The 22,487-nt window shown below is 39.2% G+C and overlaps 1 protein-coding gene across 50 annotated transcripts in view; it reads right to left on the reverse strand.

Moving 5' to 3' along the window:
* ADD1 (adducin 1) overlaps nucleotides 1–22,487 on the reverse strand; it is a 115,303-nt gene that overhangs the window by 12,465 nt on the left and 80,351 nt on the right. For 16 of the 50 annotated variants that reach the window (XM_065598309.1, XM_065598327.1, XM_065598304.1 and 13 more), the window contains 4 exons: nucleotides 20,427–20,528; nucleotides 12,992–13,081; nucleotides 12,020–12,112; nucleotides 2,723–2,879 (listed from right to left, as the gene is read on the reverse strand). In XM_065598309.1, coding sequence (XP_065454381.1) covers nucleotides 2,723–2,879; nucleotides 12,020–12,112; nucleotides 12,992–13,081; nucleotides 20,427–20,528 — 442 coding nt within the window. Of the gene's footprint in view, nucleotides 1–636; nucleotides 1,024–2,722; nucleotides 2,880–12,019; nucleotides 12,113–12,872; nucleotides 12,891–12,991; nucleotides 13,082–20,426; nucleotides 20,529–22,487 lie in introns of all 50 variants that reach the window. The other 34 variants (XM_065598310.1, XM_065598318.1, XM_065598323.1 and 31 more) reach the window with 6 other exon arrangements.

A 22,487-nucleotide genomic window follows, 5' to 3' on the forward strand; every position in this document is an offset into this window, starting at 1 on the left:
AGTAAAATGGACTGAAATGATTATACAATAGTTTACACACTAGTTTGGAGCCAAACATTGGAAAACACTGATCTAAAGGGAGGGGAATTTGATGGGGAAGAGCCAAAGGAAAAAAATAACCATATGGAAGAAGGGCATCAAAACTAAAATTACATGAAGTTCTTTTGCTTGCTTTGAGTTTATTTGCAGAACCTTGGAGTAAACAAAATGTACGTTACTTAAAGCAAAGAATGAAAAGGTGCACAGATAATCACAATGTAACATGCAATAAACTGCAATTATTCCAAATAGATTCTGCAGTGGTTTTAGATTTTTTTTTTCAAATTAAATAGGATCCCCCCACACACACTCCCTTCCAGCTTCAACAATAGTTGCATACTAAAGGAGCAGATGTTAATGTAAAACAAAAAAGCCACCTTAATATTTAGAACAGAGATTTCCTCAGTACCAGAGCACTGTTCTACACAGTTCACCCAGACAAGAGAAAAATCCACCAATTAAATTAAATCAGCCCCACAGGTAATAAGCCAAGCCAACGAAAGATGTCCAGAGATAGCAGAGACTCTGTAAGTGCAGATTAAGCAAGAGATGGCTTCCCCTTGATTGAAAACTCAGTGGTACCATATTCATTAGTACCTGAGGCCTCAGCCAAAAGGTCAGGATTGGAGCTTAATGCTTTGATGACTGCTGTGTGAAATTCCTTGTGTGGAGACTTCTGCTCATCTGGCTCCTCCTGATTAAGATTTGTGATGATTTGCTGCATGGTCTGACAAGAAACTTGTGCAGCAGAGAACTCAGAATTATCTAAAGACTTAGATAGCGTTGATCCTTCATGAATCTGCAAAATCATCAGATCTGCTTCTTTCACTGCTCCTTGAAAGGTTTTTGACCTGCTTTGCAACTCCAGAGGTTTTTTTCCAGAAGAATTTTGCTCCCTGTAGCTCTGACTTTTAAGTAAAACATTTGGCTTCCCAGCTGGTTTCTGTCTCAATACCACAGTCTCTCCATATTTTGATAGCTTATCTATGTAGGATGTAGCAATGTTACAGAGAAAATAAAGGGGTATGCAATTACATAGACACAGTAACGTAACATGTCAGTCCCACAAAATGCTTTAATCCTTGTACAGAGAAAGTTACACATGAAAAAGGCAGAATTTGAGACTCGCTATATGTCAAGATATTAGAAGGTACAGCAAGAGCAACACACACTAATAAGGGACGAATCACCATACAGTTTTTAGAGGAAATGCAATTAGTACATTGCCCTGTAAGTTATTATTTATATTACAATAATGCCTAGCATAGGCGCCGATCCGTGGGTGCTCAAGTGCTGGAGCACCCACGGAGAAAAATTAGCAGGTGCTCAGCATCCGCCAGCAGCCAAGCTCCCCCATCTTCCCCCTAGTGCCTCTCCCCCACCAGCGGCCCCGCTGATCACTCCTCCCCTTCCCTCCCAGCGCCTTCTGCCCGCCGTGAACAGCTGTTTCACAGCGTGCACCCGAAATCCGGGAGGAAGAGGGAGGAGCGGGGATGAGGCGCACTCAGGGGTGGGGGTGGAAAGAGGCGGGGGCTTGGCGGAAGGGGTGGAGTGGGGGTGGGGCCTGAGGGGAGTCGAGCACCCCCCGAGTAGAGGGGAAGTCGGCGCCTATGCTGCCTAGAGGCCCTAACTGAGACTGGGGTCCCAATATGCTAGGTGCTGCGAAAACACATGCCCTAAAGGATTTATAATCTAAATAGACAAGACAGTCAAAGGTTTAGCGGGGAATCAGAGGCACAGGAAGGGGACATGACTTGCCCAAGGTCATGCAGCAGAGTCTAAGCCAGGAATAGAACCAGATCTCCTTAGTCCCAGTCCAGTGCCCTACCCACTGGACCAGACTCTTGTAAAGACTGGTGAAACTGTGCCACCAATATTCCAGTGTAAACAATACCATCTGCTTAGTGGATGCATCACAGGCACTACACTGTAAAACTTAACATGATAATCACATAGAAGAGATTCTTCAAATGCTGTGGTGAATTCTCCTTTATTGCAGCGTGATGCTCTCACTACATTTTCTGATAGGTTAGTGGTTCCTGGGGAGAATTCTGAGATGTGCTTTATCATGTCTCTTCTTACCTTGTGATTCCTTTTCAAAGCACCAACTGGTAATTTTTTATCTGCATTTTCCCAGCTCAAAATACTTACCCCAGATCTACAATGTGCAACAATGAGTAAGAAAATTTCACTCCTGTTGCCTAAAAGCAATGTCAGATTTTTACTCACTGGGCTATCCTATTAAAATGAAACAATACTGAACAATCTGTAGTATACCACGTTCAATAAAAGGTCTATCTGAATGAAGTCTCAAGCCTTCATATGAAACTTTAAGTGACAACACAAATTGGCCAAATTCTGTGGATGGTAATTAATCACAATTCCCTTTTGACTCCAGTGAAGTTTTGTTTGATTAAGAACCAAGACTTTGACCTAATATTGCTTAGCATTTCAATGGCAGTTTTTATCTCCAAATTGCTTTGCAAATATTGTCCCCAATTTACAGTTGTAAAAATTGAAACAGTTAAGGAACTGGCCCTCGCCCACAGAAGGAATCGTTATCAGAGCTAGGATTAAGAATGCAGAAGATCCTGGTTCCCAGTCCTATGCTCATATCAGCTAGGCCATAGCCTTGATGTGTATGACAGCAATGTACATGGTTACAGATTAAAACCAAACCAACCTTCAGAACCTTTCTGCTTCCTTTCCACTTCTTTGCGATACTCTTCCAGTTCTCGATCAGTGAGTTTATTGAAGGGGTTTGGTCCTGCTGTGCTCACTATAACTCGTGGCTGATATTCCTTCTCAATGATTGCCTTCGATGCAGTCACCAGTTCTCCCTGGCAAAAGAAACAATTAAGATGTGTGTGCCACTAAACAATAATTCACAGAATTCTGACAATGGCTGAGGCTACAAGCAGCCAAAAACAAAATAAAAGTTTGATTAAAAATTAATCTGAAAAAACACGAATATATTTTCGTGGTTAAATAAGCAACAGTCCCAATTTTGGAATCTTTAAAATCTTTAATTTACAGGATATTTTACATTAAAGAAAAAACAGCCCTTGTGAGTAAGTGGCTACATACATCCTTGTTTTTACCAGGGCACATCCACTATTGAGCACCATATCAAATAGTAGCAGCCAAACAGACTTTATTGGAATACATCTGCTGTCAAGAAAGTAGCAAGTTTCCTTATTTCCATAGGGAAAATAGAATATTGTGACCCGATTCTGTAAGTGCTCTGTGTGCAGGAGTCCAGTAGAAATCCCTGGGATTATCACACAGAACACTCACAGGATCAGGTTCAATATTTATAAACCCTCAATGCTCAGAGGAAAAGCAATTTCCAGCAATTATAGAATATCTAACAGATGTTAAATTGTTTATTATACATATTATATGTACATGATATTAAGTGTTTATCTGTTTACTATACTAAAACGCTTAATAATACAGTTTAAAAAAAGACTTTACCATGTCTGTTTCAGATAGTGTCTTCCATACAAACTGGATCCAAAATATTATATGTAGTTAAGTATTATATTTAGCACTGCTAACATTCTCTGTCCAAAGGACAAGAACAGAACATGCTGATGTACAGGGAAGAGGTTCTCTCTCTCCACTAATGGCTTTTCTTATCACCTTCTGGGGATTGAAGCTAATGGCTTCATATTGCCTTAAAGATGGAAGCTGCTTCCCTGGGCTGTCTGTTATGGATCAGACCTTTCAGGTCATTTGTCTGTTTAAGAGTTTCTCTGTTAATTGGTCTGATGTACAGCATTAGTTTAAAAGTTACTCTGATGCCCGATCTGAACCCCTTATCAGCACAGATATCTACAAATTATTCTCTGATCCTCAAGATGATTTTAGTTAGGGGTGTGTGATGTATTAACTGCCTTTGCCCTAAGTGCTTCCGTATGATATGGGCTCCGTGTCTGTCACGGAGATCGTGGAAGTCACGGATTCCGTGACTTTCCGCAACCTCCGCAGGGGCCAGTGTGGCTGACCCCCGGGACCACCCAATCAGCTGGTTCTGGGGCCAGCTGCTCAGGTGACTCCCGGGACAGCCACACCAGCCGCTGCTGGAGTGGCCCTGGGGACAGCCAAACCAGCCGCTGCTCTAGGGGTCCCAGCAGCGGTCTCCGGGCGGCCGGAGGAGCTGCAGTCTGCGGCCCCAGGCAGCAGTCCCTGGCCAGCCAGAGCAGCCGCAATCCGCGGCCCCTAAGAGCTGGTGCCACTGGCCGCAGATGCCACCCTCCCCAGCAGTGGCCCCCTTACCTCCTCCCAAGATTTAATCACAGGTATTTTTAGCATAAGTCATGGACAGATCGCAAGCTGTGAATTTTTGTTTATTGCCTGTGACCTATCCATGACTTTTACTACCTGTGAATAAATCGAGATGCCTTACGTATGATCAGAGATTCCTCACAAGAGTACACATGTGATCCAGAAAGCACTGAAGTGGTACATTACAGCTGCATTCCATGTGAGATGGTCATCAGATTCTGCAAGATATTAAGTATAGTGTATGAGTGGCTGTAAATGTTGGATTGTTTCTCTAATTTTTTTTCATGTTGAATTGTTATTTGTATTAATAACCAAAAGTCTAAATATAAGTAAAGTGTAGAGAGTGGAAATGATTAGTAAAACCAGATTGAAATTAAGAGCTACAGGCAAAAAAGGTTTTTGCTGCAAATTTTAAAAAAGATGGCATAGCTGAGACAGGGAAATATTGTTCTGGACAGAAGGAGCTGATGAGGAGAAGGCTTCAGCCAGACTGTGTTAAGGAACAGAAGGAAGCTTTCGCTAGAGGATGAGCCACCAGAGATAGAGAAGCACAGATATACAGGTGTCAAAACACATCATAAAAGTTCCCAACACCTGCATAGGGGGCAGAAAGTAGCTAAATGTCAATGTCTTCACCCAGCTCAAGCAGCCAACATTAGCAGCAAGGTGGTGCCCGTGCTACGTGTAGGAAAGTTGTTGCTGTCGTCCTGATCTAAAACTAAACTGAAATTATTTCAAAATTTTATCCCATTTGAATTAATGTAAGTTTGCCACAGAAATACAGCTTCATCATCAAAGGGTAGCAACAGGAAGAAAGATGACACCTGGCACTTAAAGTGAAAAGCCCTCAAAACCATTTAATGAGCCCTTTCCCTTGTGTTAATGTAGATTTGTAGTGATTAAAATCAAAGATTTTTTATTTTCAGATTAATGAAAGCACACTCTTCAGGAACTTAATACAAACTAAAAATTCTAGTGTTTAGAGACACATCAAGTGTCCTCTTTCCTGGTCATCCAGTTACCCAATGCTCAGTAGAATCTGATTTTCCTAACTCGATTTAGTAGTTAAACTGCATGCTGGCCCAATGTAATGTCTCAAACTTTGTGTGCACTCACTCCTGAAAAGCCTGGAGAAGCATACATAGCCCCCTCACTCTGGCCCAAATGAAACACTTACTATGAAAAAAATACCCACTAAAATCCTTCACAAACTGCCTTAACAGATTTTGGCAAACGAGTCCTCCTGCAGACAATTCATTCTAAAAGAAACCCTGGAAACCTTTTAATAGAAATATATTCTTGGCCCTTTCCCCTCCAAATGGAGAAAGTAGAAAAGTCCATTAAAAAGGAAAGACTAGCATCACAAAATTCAATTTGTATCTTTATATTAGAGGAAAAAATGTCCACGTGAAAAATAAAACCAAGTGAAATTAATGTTGTCATTGCTGATCAGGGACTATATGAATTTTCTAGTACAGTATGTAGAAAAGTTGCTTCAGAGTTTTAATGGACAATCTGAGTAAATTTTCCCTTAAAATTTCAAGAAAACGCAGATTTTAAAGCTTTCTAATTATGTGTATTTCTTTGTAATATAACACTAGAGATATCTGCATGAAAACAGGATATTAGTTTTTAAAAACTAATGAGCTCTGGCTGCATCTGAATCCATAAACCTCTATTTACAAGTATCACAACTGATTTTTTTGGAAGTGACTTTGATAGAGGATTATAACCTTTGGTGGGGAACAAACAGCAGGAGATGAACTTTCAAGGAAACTAAGAAGCTGTCTTATTGTCGCCAGTAAAATAAGAACAACCCTTTTCCCAGTTGCAGAATAAATACATAGCATAATTCTATATAAAAAGGATGTTTTTCAAGTTTTCCACAAGGTATCAGCTGCTTTAACATCAGATGGCCTCAAATTTGATGTAGTTTGACATCTTTTGCACTAGTTTGGCATCTAAAGGCTACAACAGAACACCACAAAAAGTAATTTAATAGCATTTCATACGAGCCATGACATCATTTTTTTAAAACAGAGTTTTGGAGCTCCCAAGTCTTATAACTTCACTAAAAAAGATGGGCGGGGGAAAAACAATGCCCAAAACTACTTTGGATTCGTCTAATAAAAAGATTACAAACTAAACATATAGTGAATAACTGAACCATTAGCAATAAGCTGTGTGGTCTTACAAAGTAGGAAATCATGCCAGGCAAAGCTTGTGGTTTTTTATAGGATTACAAAATTAGCAGACAAAGGGAATGCAATAGATATAATGCATGTTGATTTCACTGAAGAGTTTGATTATGTGTCTCTGACCCTTACTTGTCATTCACACTGATTTGATATGAGCACTGTCACATTAATTGAAAGTTGACTAAAGTACTGTAAGCAAATGGTAGCAAAAAAACAGCAAGGCATTCAGTCTGGAGTGGGGTGACTAATGGATCAGTATTTTGGTCTTATTTTGGAGGACATCTTTATTCGTTACCGGGAAAAGAGGGTAAAACAAGCACATCTAGTTCATGACATTCATCATCTAGCAAGTAAAACAGTGAGGCCAGGGAAATAACACAAAGGGACTTGGAAATTTGGACAGGAAATGGAGAGAGATTTGTCATCCTAAAAAAATGCAAGTTAATATTTCTGTGGGAAAATAATCTGATACACAGATATTCAGTCTGAAGGGAAACACCTTGACTTCAATGGAGCTACAACAATTGACACCAGCTGAAGATCTGTCCCCTGGAGACAAGTAATGCTGAAAGAGACCACAGGCTATAGCATAAAAAGAAAGAAATATGATATGAGGTTTTGGGCCGCATAAGCAAAGGCATGATGTCACATAGCAGAAAGGTGATAGTCATGTTCTGCTGAAACCACACCTGGAATACTGCAACCCGTCTGGACAATACCAGAGAGATGTAAAACTAGAGGCAATTCAGAGAGGAGCAATGTAAATAATTAGAGGGTTGAAAAGATTGACTTCCTGTGTAAGGAAAGACAAAAGTAAAAGGGTTGGATAAATAATTTAGGCGACTGGGAATGTGAATCATCTAAAGGACGTAAAATCAAAGAAAAGAGGAATTGCGTACCGTAGCAAAAGGGGATAAATAACTAGCAGTGATGGGCTAAAGTTAAGGAAAGGAAATTTTATTAGGTTTATCAAGAAATATTCCAATGGATTAGGCCATAGAACAGTCTCCCAGTGGAAGGCGAGGAAGCCTCATGATAGACATTAACATTAGAGACATCACTAAAAATAAACAACATGGACTGGTGGGGAGGAGAGCAGGAGGATCCATGAAGGACTTGATGAGCTTTTACATCTTTAAACTTCCATGGTCTGATGCTATCACGTGGACCTCAAGAAATGCTCGTTCCTTGAGACAGATATAGACTGGGTGCATTGTAGAGGGAGCTCTTGCCATTTGGAGGTTTGTGTGTGATTTCACTCCGTTTACCTGACACGAAAGGTGTTCTTGGTAAGAGCCTGTAGGAAGGGACTGAAGATCCCCATGTAAGAGGCCTGATGCTCTGTCCCATAAAGCACTAAAGCTCTTCATTGGAGTTGGAAGAGAAACAAACCGAAATTTCACAAAAGTCTAAATCTCCACCAGAGCCTCCTGCTGCATTAAAATCCTGGATGATCGCAGCATGAAATGCACCACAATTAAAGAACGGCCACTGGAAGCAGGACAGTACTGCTGACTCGATCAAGAGTTACTTTGCTTTCCTCCTCCAAAAAAGAATAGTGCAAAGTGTGTCCATTTAGACACATGTGATTTGAATTACTATGGGTATTATGAAACAAAAAATTGAAGTTTTTGGTAAATAATTAGATTAGGTGGAGACTTGCATTATTAGGACCAAAGATATGGCTGCAATGCAAAGACAGGAATTTATAAAAATCTTCATGAGGTCTCTAAAACATGCAAGTATGAAACTATCTTGAATTCAGAGTAGGAAGCAGACTTTCCAAACGGATAATAGTAGCCATATTAGAAACCGCAAATGACTTGAAATTATTGAAGATATGCTACTAATTGCTTCATTCTGGACACACTTTAATAAACAGCACATTCAAGAGGAAGGGTCCACCCCATTTCATCTCTAAGTTTTTGATGTTTCAGAAGAAAGAGTTCTTTCACTAAACCAGGTATGTGATCCCCGATTTAAAAAAAAAAAAAATCTTACCTTTGTTTTCTATAACATAGTTTTAAAAAAGATTAGATGGCACAAAATATTTGAGATTACACATCAACTCGGAATCCAGTAATTTATTGTGTCTTCATCAATAATGAGAGAGGACCTTAAGGAAGAGCTCTCTCGATATGATGATATAGAAGAAGCTGATGTTCCTATGAATTCATTTGGACCATTATCGGATTTTAATATTATTTTAAACTATAATAGACTATTTGAAGGTTGTCTGACTCTACATGTGACTGACTTGTACATTAGGACTGCTTTCTTTACGATTTTAACAACAGAAGAGCAATGGGCGAGACTGGTAGCCATTAATGCAATTTCTTTCCACTCTTGAGAAGTTTACGGGGTAAGTTTCTCCCACACAGAAGGTGAACAAGAGAAATGTCCAACTCTGGATAATGCTATACATTTCCTATATGGAAATTCTGGTCAAAAAGAACTCACTTTGTAAGCTTTCTGCTGTATTTTGCTTTCATAAATGTAAATTGAGAACACATCTTAATCTTAGGGGTAAACATGAACAGTACTGGCACCTAATATATGCATCTTTCTTCCCTTTATGAAGCGCATGAAATACAATAGATAACTGATAGCTTGAAAGCTTGTCTCTCTATTACCTCACCCACTTTGTCTTGCTAACAGATAACCGACTCATTAAAAAGTTTAGGCAGTTAATTCACATTAGCATCTTGTGCTTATATAGCGCTTTTTATCTGAAAGGACCAGGTCTCAAGGTGTTTAGCAGCCAGAGATCACCACTGAAATGGAGCCACTCATAGGGCAGAACATAGAACTTACTCAGCAAAAGCAAAGCTATGGAGCAGTTTTTAGGAAGAGACATGAATAGCTACTCCATTTCAAGAACAGGGAAATGGCCCGTATCTTGTTAATTTTATTACATCACAGAATGTCAATGAAAAAACCCACCCAAATTCCCTATTTGGTTAGGATTGCAGCAGAAACTTAGTTAATATGGTTCACAATGTGATTACAATTATGTGATGCATAATAAGGGCCTTGTGATGTGACATGGCCAGAATTTCTGAGAGCGTCAAAGCATTTGATGAGGCAAAATTTATAATTTATCGGTGCAGCTCTAGGCAAGACTGGACTCAAATGATTATATACATATTTTTTATGTAACATTGGAATTTTTTCTCTTAAATGAATGTTACTAATTCATGTATATCCCAATGTTAACTGAATATTTTTTTTAAATCCTATTCAGATAGCAATTTCTTGCTATTACTTTATTTGAGTGCAAATTTCTAAGAAATTGACAACAGAAGAATCTCTAGTGCTTTATAGAATCCTAACAATACAATTGATTTTAAAAAGTTTGATTGGTTGTGCATTATATTTCCTATAGGGTTTTTTTTTGCTCTGAAAAATCTTAAATGGAAGGGAAAATATATAATTTGTGTTTGGATTTTCAGCACAATCTACCCGCATCATTTGCTTACCCATCAATGCCATTTTTTACAATACAATAATTCCTCACTCTTCAAAATATTCCTGTCCCAAATTCCCAATTCTCATTTCATACAAAGATAATTAGGTAGGTAGGTAACTACTACTCTATGTGTCAAGATAGATAATTTTACATCATTTCACTGGTAACCTAGGATATTAATGACACCAATAAGAGGGGAAAAAACACTTCATTGGATGGTTTCCCTGACATTATATACTGTTAAAATCATATTACATACTTTTGCCCATACTTCTGGCCTCTGCTACCTTTAAAATCCTTGTAAACTACTTGTGAATACTTCCATTACAAGAGTACTGCAATTATTCAAACACTTTATAAGAATTGAAATGAAATCTTGCATTTCACTGGTAAAAATTACTGTATATTGTGATGACATTATTTAAAACCACCAATCCCTCTGCTGAAATTATGATAACTGAGCAGAGAAGATAGAAAAGTGAAGGCTTTTGAAGTGTTTGCTTTTGGGTTTATATTTTCTAGCCTTAAATCTGAAAAGAATAATTCATTACCCTTCTCTTTAGAATATGGCTACTTTCTGACAAGAACATGAGATTTGGCCTGAAAACCAGCGTTTACCACGCTCACAATAATATGGTATATGATGTATGTACAATACAGATTGGCTGATCACAGATAGCATGTTAAAAAAAAATCACAGGACTTGCAACAACTATACATTTCAAATTGGTCTCACTTCTTGACAGGATAAACATGGTGATGGAGAAAGGAGATTTGAGGCACAATTTATTTAGCTTCCAGTTAATTTGAGAATTTGATGGCGGTGGTGAGGGACAGAGAAGAAAGGGAGCGATACACATCTACCTGCTGAAGTTCCATATTGAACTCCCATCAAAGGGCAGACTGAAGAATTTACATTGTGGAAATTACTCCAATTTTACTTAGCCTCCCAAGCAAACCCAAAACACATTTTAGATTTATCTTCTGCCTTAATTATACTGCATAAAATGCCGTAGATATTGTTTATTCATTAACCACTTGATAATTAGTATATTTAGGACTCAGCCCTGTGGAGGGCTGAGCAGCTCCTGCATCTCAGCTCCTATTACAGGAATATAGAAGGAGGCATCCGGCATCCTTGCAGCATAGGAGCCTCAAAATCAGAAGTTTTTTTTTTTTTTTTTTTTAAAGTTAGCTTGGTAAACCTTAGACCTGTGGTTATCTTTGGAATTACACTGATGCAATCGGGCTGAGGCTAGGCTAGCTCAAAATGGATCTCAAATTAGGATTATTGAGCACCGATGACATGCACAAACCAAACACCACATGCAGAACTCCTGATGAGCCCCGTAACTTCCCACACATTTTCATGTTATTCACCAGTTTGAATATATAAAAAGAAACAACATCTTTAAGAGGTACTTTAAAAGGGTAATTTAACTGCGTGTAGAATGGCACATACATAATTTGTACATCCATCTAGTTTGGGGGTGGCCAACCTGTGGCTCCAGAGCCATATGCAGCTCTTCAGAAGTTAATATGCGGCTCCTTGTAGAGGCACCGACTCCAGGGCTGGAGCTACAGGCGCCAACTTTCCAATGTGCTGGGGGGTGCTCACTGCTCAACCCCTGGCCTTGCCCCACTCCACCCCTTCCTGCCCCCTCCCCTGAGCCTGCCATGCCCTTGCTCCTCCCCTGAGCCTCCTGCATGCCACAAAACAACTGATCGGGAGGTGCGGGGAAGGACGGGGAGGCGCTGATCGGTGGGGCTGCCGGTGGGTGGGAGGTGCTGGGAGCAGGGGAGAGAGGAGCTGATGGGGGGCTGCTGATGTATTACTGTGGCTCTTTGGCAACGTACATTGGTAAATTCTGGCTCTTTCTTAGGTTTAGGTTGGCCACCCCTAATCTAGTCTTTCTATTAAAGCCAACTCTTTAGCTATTACAGGTAACAGGGCAGAGTAGGGAGAGGTAGAAGTGAAGGGTGAACAACAGTATTTAGAGCAGTATGACAGGGCAGTAAGTACCTTTCTAACAGAGAGAGATTTAGCGGGACTAAAGGCCTGCTCTGTGAGATCGAGCCCTTCAATAGTTTCCGTACAGTCTGAGAGGGGAGCATCCTGCAACAGTAAATTGAGTAAACAGAGCAAACCAAGCCCAGGCTTTAACACATCAACCATGAGCATTATGTGACACTAGTTATAAACATGCAGAGAAACAGTAAGTGGTAGATAAAATAGCAATGATAATGAACTGACATGCACACTAATATCACACCCAGACTGAAAAATGCTATGTTCATGATATGACTAGTCAAACTTCATAAAGTGCATCAGAAAATACTTATCTGCTGCCAATTATATTACTCACATTTACTGAGATGTAAGTTTTTAAGTCATTACAGTGTGCACTTTGCTGAGTAACTGTACAGCGAGCACTTTAAACTCTTATTTTGAACAATAATTCAAAAAAGTCTATTTACTTAGTGCATCAAAGACAGTATTTTTAGCTTAATGATTTTATTGTTGATGCACAATACCAATCGTTTTTTCTTTTTTAATTGATCTCCAAATACATTGTCAAGTTATCAGAATATATTCAATACACACTATTACACAAAACTGACTCTGCTGTTTCCAATATCTTATATTTTAAAAGTACATTAACTTGAAAAATATCCAAGTTGTCACAAAGCCTGACTAGTTTTGAGCAGGATTCGAACCCATATAAATAGCCTTTTCAAATTTTCATGCACTACGTTCAGCAATAAATCAAGGAGCATCTCTCACAGACATGCTTTAGCTGCACTACTAAAGCCTCTTACATTTCTGACCCTGAGCACTCTCACAAAGACAATGGTGTGTTATCTCTAACGCTTACCTTATAAACAGTTACTCTCTGCCAATTAAAGAATAATGTTATAGTGACATATTAGGTGACAGTAGAGGAGACCAGACATTAACTTTAAGATTATATTTTATGGCACTCTGTGTTCTCACCTGTACAAGACTCCTGTCCACTACTACCCCACAAAGAACCTGTGACTGAGGACCAGCGGTTTTAATATCCTGTAAGTTTTGCTCCCGGATCTGTGAAGAAAACAGCAGGATAAATACATGTGAACAGTGGGGGCGAAAGACCTCTCTGGCTTTAAGATTAAGCTTGGTAAATTTATGGAGGGGATGGTTTGATGGGATAAAGTGATTTTAGTCAATAGGTCAATAACGTGCCATCGCTGGTAATTAGTAACAATGGTCAATGATGGGATATTAAAAGTTACTACAGAGAACTTTTTCCAGAGGGTCTGGGCTAGAGAATCTTGCCCGCATGCTCGGGGTTCAGCTGATCGCCATATTTGGGGTCGGGAAGGAATTTTCCTCCAGGGTAGATTGGCAGAGGACCTGGAGGTTTTTCACCTTCCTCCACAGCATGGGGCAGAGGTCACTTGCTGGAGGATTCTCTGTGATCTGAAGTCTTTAAATCATGATTTGGGAACTTCAACAGCTGAGTCAAGGGAGAGAATTATTCCAGGAGTGGGTGGGTCAGCTTTTGTGGCCCGCATCATGCGGGAGGTCAGACTAGATGATCATAATGGTCCCTTCAGACCTTAGAGTCTATGAGTAGACAAACCCATTTTATCCACTCAGGGGGGGGGGGGGGGGGGGGAGAGGGGAGGAAGGGGGAGGGAGAGAGAGAGAAAACAAAACAAAAAAACCCACCCTTTTTTGGCTCGGTTTTAGGGACAGATCTTGAGTTGGTTTAAATTATCATAGCTCCACGGATGTCAATGGAGCTGTGACAATTTACACTAGCTGAAGATGTACCCCCAGGATTCTACTGATATAGATTATTTCTTACATGCCAATCAGTTTGGTATCTAGGTACCACAGCATGCATTTGCCTTCCTTTTACATAGTAAAAGTAGACTGATCAGGTAGTAGAGAAAGACAGTTCAGAAGGGCATCAGAGCATTCCGGATCAGTCTTTTACCATGTTCAACCTTTTAGTGTCCACACATTCCATAACCGCACTCCCACAGAGAAAACACCTCTACCTCCATATAACGCGACCCAATATAACATGAATTCAGCTATAACGTGGTAAAGCAGTGCTCCGGGGGGGCAGGGCTGCGCACTCCAGCAGATCAAAGCAAGTTCGATATAACGCGGTTTCACCTATAACGCGGTAAGATTTTTTGGCTCCCAAGGACAGCATTATATCGGGGTAGAACTGTAATTCCAAAACCAACAGGAAGTGCTACTAAAGTAGAATAATAGAAATGTAGGGCCAGAAGGGACCTTGAGAAGTCATCTTGTCCAGCTGAGGCAGAACCAAGTAAACCTTGACCATCCCCTGACTGGTGTTTGTCTCATCTGTTCTTAAAGCCCTCCAGTGACGGGGAATGCACAACCTCACTTGGAAGCCTATACCAGGGCTTAACTAACCTTTGTAGCTAGAAAGTATGTGTGCACGCGCACATTTAATCATATATAAAAAACCTAAATCTCCCTTGCTGCAAATTAAGCCCATTACATCTAGTCCTATATTCAGTGGACATGGAGGACAACTGATCACCATCCTCTTTATAACGGCGAGTAACACATTGGAAGAGTGTTATCAGGTCCCTCCTCAATCTTCTTTTCTCAAGACTAAACATTTCCTCGTATGTCAGGTTTTCTAAACCTTTCATCATTTTTGCTGCTCTCCTCTCCACTCTCTCCAATTTATCCACATCTTTCCTAAAGCGTGGTGCCCAGAAGTGGACATACTACTCTGGCTGAGGCCTCGCCAAGGCTGAGTAGACTGGGACAATTACCTTCTGTGTCTTATATACAACATTCCTGTTAATATTAATACCCCAGATTGATATTAGCCTTTTTCACAACTGCATCCCATTGACTCATTCAATTTCTAATCTATCATCATCCCCAGAACCTTTTCTGATGTACTAATATCTAGCCAGTTATTTCCCGTTTGTAGTTGTGAATTTCATTTTTCCTTCCCAGATGTAGTACTTTATACTGGTCTTCACTGAATTTCATCTTGTTGATTTCAGACCAGTTCTAAAATTTGTCAAGGTTGTTTTGAATTTTGATATTGTCTTCCAAAGTGCTTGCAGCCAATCCCAGTTTGGTGTTATCTACAAATTCTGTAAGCACACTCTCCACTCCACTTTTCAAGTCATTAATGGAAATATTGACTAGTACCAGACCCAGAACAGACCCTTGCTGGATCCCACTAGAGATTTTTCCCCACCCCTGTTTGACAGCAAACCTTTGATAACTCCTCTTTGATCTTTCAAGCAGTTTTGTACTTACCGGATAGTAATTTAATCTAGACCACATTTCCCAAATTTGCTTATGAGAATGTTGTGGGATTATGTCAAAAGCATTACTAAAATCAAGATGCATCACATCTATAGCTTTCCCCCATCGACTAGGTTAGTAACCCTGTCAAAGAAGGAAATTAGATTGGTTTGACATGATTTGTTCTTGACAATTCCATGTGGCTATTACTAGAATTCTACTATCCTCTAGATACATACAAATTGATTATTTAATAACAATACTCTTTACCACCTCAATTTACCATCCAAACTTTGACAGTGGTGGCTATACTTTCGAAGCGGATGCTAATGAGTACATTCGTTCAAGAATGCAAAATCCCTCACTTGCATGTGCACAAATGGATATTTTTTAAAGCAAAAATCAGTTAATTGCATAAAGAGGTATCCATCTGTGTCTCTAAATACAAATGCTCTCTTTTATGTCTTCAATGTCTGCAAGCTCTTTCCTCACTCCACAACGTGGGAATAGAAATAAAGTAATTCCTGAACTTAGATGTCTTGTGAGAGCAATGAAACCATAATTGCTCACCCAGCATGCAACATTTCTAAAGTAGTTTGGAGTGCTGTTTCTAAAGCTGCAGAAAAGGATGCATTTAGAGGGATTCACTTGTGATTGCATGGATGACAAAGGGATATTCATCTTAAAGTTATGTTGTAAACAAAAGAGACTATCCATCTTACTATCAACACTTAAGATTATTAAAACTGAAAATATTAAAAATCCTATTCCCACGACTCTATTTATACTCTTGGTTTACTTCTTGCATTTATCTTGACTGGGGCAATGAAAACTCATGAAATCAGTTTTACTTCTGTTTTCGGTTGGTTTCACTTTCAGGTTTTTAGCACCACAGTGGAAATGTTTATTTAACAACTGTTTTAACTTAATTTCTTTTTAACTGTGGAGACATTTCTATTGATCTTAGGTTTTATAAACATTTTAAAAAAATAAATTTAGACCAAGTTGACAGTTTCCGTGAGACAGTTTTTGCAAAAAGGTAAGAATGAGTCTTATTCCACATATTCTCTCTATTGTCAGTTGCAAGTTTATTAGCAATTCTGTTTCTCCAAATATATTTTTATAGTGGAAAGCAGGAACCTAGAATATAATTTGTTTTGGCACTGCACTTCTAGTTACTTAACCCTTGTATTGACAGTTCTTTGTATTATTTAGTAGAACTGGGACCATTACAGAGCAGATACTTCAGAAGAGTCAGGGTATTCGAACTCCTTAAATAAAGTTTTGTCTATGCAATCTAGTCTACCTCTGACCTTTACCTCTGTCTGAAATACTGCTCCCAAAACCAGGCTTTCCATAAATTATTTGTTTTGGACAAGACCAACAAATCTACCTTCTACGTTGCTACACAAAAATGTTTAATATTGTTCTTAGAGTACAGTTTTTTTGATGACTGGATTGCTGCGAAATACCAAACCCAATAAAACCCCCACAGCTCCCACAGGAAGAGCAGATTATAAAAACTGGAAACCTAAGTATGTGAAGGATTCTACACGATAAGTTCAACTATCATTTAACAAGCCCAGGGCTTTCGAAAGAAGGCACGTTCACACAGAAAATAATGTACCATCAGCATGAGAAACTCAACATAACGAGTATCAACATTTGCCTACTTGAACCTTTCACATGTATAGATTTCCGTTTCAAGATTTATGCCTTTTGGATTGATTATTGCACGGGACTTTCCATATTAAACAGTGACCATTCCACAACACTGCTGGGACAAAGATGATAGCTCTATCCTTAACCTTAAACAGACTCTCCTTTAGCACTAAACAGTGTTCATGCCAGTAACTTTTTACAAGATTTTTACCTGCACAAACTCCCTTTTCCAATAGTGGCATCAACTAACAGCACCAGAAGCAGCAATTAGAGGCAAGTTAGCCCATTACTAATTTTTGCTAACAGATTGCGAACATATGTTGGCACTTTTGTAAGAATGGAAGCTAAATAGGATGATCCAAATCCCTTCCTCATAGAAGACCAGTGGTAACATTTAAAGTTAATTTCACATAGAGACTGGAATTCAAACCACAGGACCACTTTCAAATGGTTAATATCTGGCTCAACAGATCTGGGAAGTGGGGGAGAACCACACCTTGCCTAATCACAGCCCAATTATAAAACAACGTCCAAAGACTCGTGGATCCATACTTCTGTGCTTTAATTTTAAATTGACAAAGGTTTGGAAATATTTTGCAAAGAGTTTTAATTATGAGCAGAAGCCATATTAGAATATTTAGCTAATCCCATCCCTAAAAAGCCCCCAAAACAAAAAATCACAGCACTACCATGATGATTGATCATTTCCCCCTACTCTTTTTCTGTCTTGTCTATTTAAATTGTGAACTCTTCAGGGCAGGGACTGTAAATTGCTTAGCTCAAGGTCTTGGTTGGCCCCCAGGCCCTATAACAATTAACAGCCACATCATGTATGTGGCTCAATTCTGGACCCTACCTCCTGAAAAAGAGTCTGCCTGGAATTTTATAACTTAATAGCAGACGCAGAAGCTGGCCAAGTAGTAATAAGTTTGTCATGGAGGTCACGGATTCCGTGACTTCCCGTGACCTCTGTGACTTCTACAGAGTCTGGCGCACCTGACCTCGGGGCTGCCAGAGCAGCTCACGTAGCCCCTATGCCAGGTGCACTGGCCGCTGCTGCAGCAGTCTCAGGCCCTCCCGCCCCCCAGGGCTCAGGGCTGGGGGTGCAGGGCAGTTTATCTGGGGGGAGAGGGCTCCCTGGAAGGGCGACAAACTCCCCTCCCTCAACTCCTAGCTCCATGTGCTGCTGCCGCTGTCTCAGGCACTGCCCCCGTGGCTCCCATTGGCCGCAGTTGCCAGCACATGGAGCTAGGAGCTGGGGTTGCCACTTCCCTGGAGCCGGGTAGGGAGCCTGCCCTATGCCCCCCTGCACCACTACCGAGCAATGCTAGCTCCAGGTGCTTACACACTGATTATTTAATAATTTGTTCCAGTATCTTTCCAGGTATTGAAGTTAGGCTTAGTTTATAATTCCCCATGGCCTCTTTTTCTCCCTTCTTAAAGATGGGTTCTATGTTTGCCCTTCTCCAGTCCTCTGGGAACCCACCCATCCTCCAGAAGTTCTCAAAGATAATTGCTAATGGTTCCAAGATTCCTTCAGCTTGTTCCATAAGTAACCTGGAATGAATTTCATCAGGTCCTATCGACTTGAACACATCTAACTTATCTAAATATTCTTTAACCTTTCCCTATTTTGGCTTGCGTTTCTCCCCCTATTGTTCTTAATATTAACTGTACTGAGCATCTAGTCACCATTAATTTTCTTAGCAAAGACTGAAGCAAACAGGCATTAAACATCTCATTTTTCTTGATGTCATAAGTTATTAGCTCTCTTTCCCCGCTGAGTAGAAGAGATGCACTTCTTTTCATCTTTCATCTTTCTCTTGGCTCCTAGTGTATTTAAAGAACCTCTTCTTAATTACCTTTTTGATGTCCCTTTCTAGTTATACCTCATTTTGTGTCTTAGCCTTTCTGCTCTTGTTCCTACATGCTAGTGCTATACTTTTGTACTCCTCATCAATTTGTCCATGTTTCTATTTTGTGTAGAATTCCTTTTTGGATTTTTAGGTCATTAAAGAGTTCCTGGTGGAGCCATATTGGATTCTTATTATCCTTCCTATCTTTCCTTCACACTGGAACAGTTTGCAGTTGCGCATTTGATATTGTCTCGAGGAACTGCCAGCTCTCCTGAACTCCTTTTTCTATTAGATTTTATTCTCATGGGACCTTACCTACCATTTATCTAAATTTGTTAAAGTCTGCTTTTTTAAAGTCCCCTGTCCTTATTCTGCTGTTCTCACTCCTTCCTTTCTTTAGAACTATGAAAGCTATCATATAATGATCACTATCACCCAAATTGCTTTCCACCTTCAGATTTGCAACCAATTCCTCCCTGTTGGTCAGAATCAAGTCTAAAATGTCTATCTCCCTGGTTAATTCCGTTCTGGAACAAAAAGTTGTTCCCCACAGCATTCCAAGAACTTACTGGAAATTTTATCTTTTGCCATATTACTTTTCCAACAGATGACAGGGGAGTTACAGTCTCCCATTAGTACCAGGTTTTGTATTTTGGTTATTTCTGTTATCTGTTCTAGAAATGCCTCATCCACTTCCTCTTCCTGATCTGGTGGTCTATGGCAGACCCCTACCAGAACGTCACCCCTATTTTTGACCCCCTTTATCTTAACCGAGAAGCTTTCAGCTTGTCTGCCTCCCACCTCCTTCTGGACCGCAGAACAAGCTTATTATATATTCTTGATGTATAATGTATAATGCAACGCCTCCTCCCTTTTTACCCTGCCTGTCCTTCCTGATCAAGCTATACCCCTCTATACCAATATTCCAGTCATTAAATTTATCACACCAAGTTCCTGTGATGCCAATTAAGTCATAATTTAGCTTATGTACTAATACTTCCTGTTCATTCCCCATACTTTTTACATTTGAGTACTGATGCCCCCCCGGGTTACGCAAATCCGACTTACGCAAATCCACACCTAACAGAAAAAGTTCCGTAAGCTAGAAATAGGGTTGTTGATTTTTTGGCGTAATGGTCGGGTATACATTTCCAACTTACGCAAAATTCGAGTTACACAAGGTGTTCTGGAACAGAATGCTTGCGTAAGTCGGGGAGCATCTGTAAAGACATCTAAGATGTTGGGCAGATTCCCCCACTAATTTCTCTCTTGTAATTTTCCATGTCCTCCCCACCCCCCCACATCTAACCCTCTGGTATGGTCACCTTTTTTTTAATATACTTAACTGTGGGCTTTTATCACATGCTTCCTTTGAACTTAGTTTAAAGCCCTCCTTGGTTCAAAGGGAGCAGGTGACAAAAGACTACTGAGCTTAGTTCAAGAATATATAGCGACTGTTTCTGCCTCTAGTTATCATGGGGAGGACAATGCAGAAGCCATGCGTTTGATTTCTGCAAGACCTTATTACAACATAAATTATTAGCTGTTTACAAGTATGCAATTTCAACAACAGTGATGGCAAATTAAATTATTTAACAGCAGTTACAAACCTTGTTCCTCATTTCTTGGACCTCCTTTGGGTTAGTGTTCAATGGAACAAACAGGTTAGGGACAGCAGAGGTGGCAGTTCTATGTCCATCCTCTTTAGTCCACTGCAATGCCAAGAACAGTTCAATAGTCAGAATTGCTGTAATGGCAAGGAATATTAATAGCAGCAAATTTATATAACAATTGATCATGCGTTCTATATAAATGCAGAAAACTGAATCAATGGTTACATTCTATTCATTTATAAGAGCACTTAACTCATACACTTCTTCAGTGGTAACAGAATCAGAAAAGGAATTAAAATAAATGTCTACAGAGACACTATCAACTAGAATATCATTTCCACCCCCAAACCTTTGCACTTATTGCTATATGTAACACCAGAGATTTCTGAAACTCAAGTAAGTTTATTAGCAGTTTTCATTTTTCTGTGCATTTGACAGGACCACATAGTTAGGCACGTTCAATGTTTTCCCTGTGTACTTTGTTTCTCGCTTGCTGAAGAGACCCTTAGCAATAAAGGAGACAGAGATCCCTTAATACATATTTTTAAAGGAAAAATTAAAGAAAAGGGCATTTCAAGATATGCTATTTAAAGGGGTGTCCATTTTTTTTTTAAATTAGGTAATTTTTTTTAACATTGAGTTGACAGTGTCCCTTTAAATCACAGAAAAAAAAATCGACCCAGATAAAGTTAAGATAAAACTATGATAAGTGTTTTTATATCCTAGTATGGTCATATTCGTCTTCACATTTTCTCTTTGAATACTAAAATGAGAGCGAAATCATTGATTCAATCCTCTGATACTCAACAAACATCAAAGCAAACTGAAAGCATAAGATGACAGGAGTGTGAAAAGCAATGGGATGTCACTAACCAGGTTGAGTGAATGATTTTGTACTGTGAAGCAAGAGTGGGCATCACCAAAGTTTTGCATTAAAACAAACTACTGCATTAGAATATACTGTGTTTTCAAAATTATTTCTGTACAGATAAATAGCTGTATCAATACAGCAGCCTAGGGGAACAGTTTGGTGATGTCGAATATTTTATATAACTTATATAGCTCAAAAGGTTACAAAAATATCCCAAACACAAACTTAAAGCACTTCATGGGCTCTTCACAGAAGGTTGTTTTACATGGTCATTGCATCTAGTATGTTGACGGGGTTTCTGTGCCACAACACTAAGCTTTTTCGCTCTGATTCATCAAATGCAATATCTCAATAATTTTCAATTGTTATTGCATAGAAAATGCATTGAACATTTAAAACAAACCTGTTTTAGAGAGAGCAAATGCTATGCACTTTTCTGGAGTAATTTCAAGAGACAATAAGATAGCCAGAAATTGTAAAAGTTTAAAAAGCAAACAGAATTTAAAAATGTTTTGCACTGTAAAGAAAAAATGGAATGAACATGGAGCTGTGGAATACTCACTGATGATTATCTTCTTAGATAAAAATTAATCCAGCTTTTCATTAAAGATAATTTTAGTCAAAACATTAAAATATAAAAACAACCTCAGTACAGCAAACTGTTTTCTTTTTAAATTAAGAACAAGCATTAAAAAATTAAGTACACAAACCTGGGACATTGTAAGAATTTATATTGCTCCAGCACAATAGCTAAACAACATTAATTTCTGAGTCAGGATTTTACTTCAAACGTCTACTGATTATTTCAGATATTAAATAATTTGATTATGTTGTATGTGAACTAAGATTTAAAAATTAAGAGTATTGTTCTAAATATGTATGCATGTGGAATTTTTTTTCATGGCAGTACTGCTTAATATAGAGCTGAAGGTAGCAAGTATGTATTGACTAGTTATTTCTGTAAACAAACTTTTAAAAACCAAACAACAAAAAGCCATCACACACACACAGAACCTCGTCTCTGTTTTCTTCAGGGCTTTCTAGATGATACACTATACTCTTGCTTAAGAGTACATACATTCCCTGATTAATAAGTCTGTAAGAGAAAAATACCAACCAAAATATAGGGAATTTTGACTTTATATTCAGAGAAAAAAAAGTTTGGTAAAGGAAAATCAGGTGTGAAG

This window comes from Chrysemys picta, chromosome 5 (assembly GCF_011386835.1).
Source record: "Chrysemys picta bellii isolate R12L10 chromosome 5, ASM1138683v2, whole genome shotgun sequence".
In the NCBI taxonomy this organism is placed as follows: Eukaryota; Metazoa; Chordata; order Testudines; family Emydidae; genus Chrysemys; species Chrysemys picta.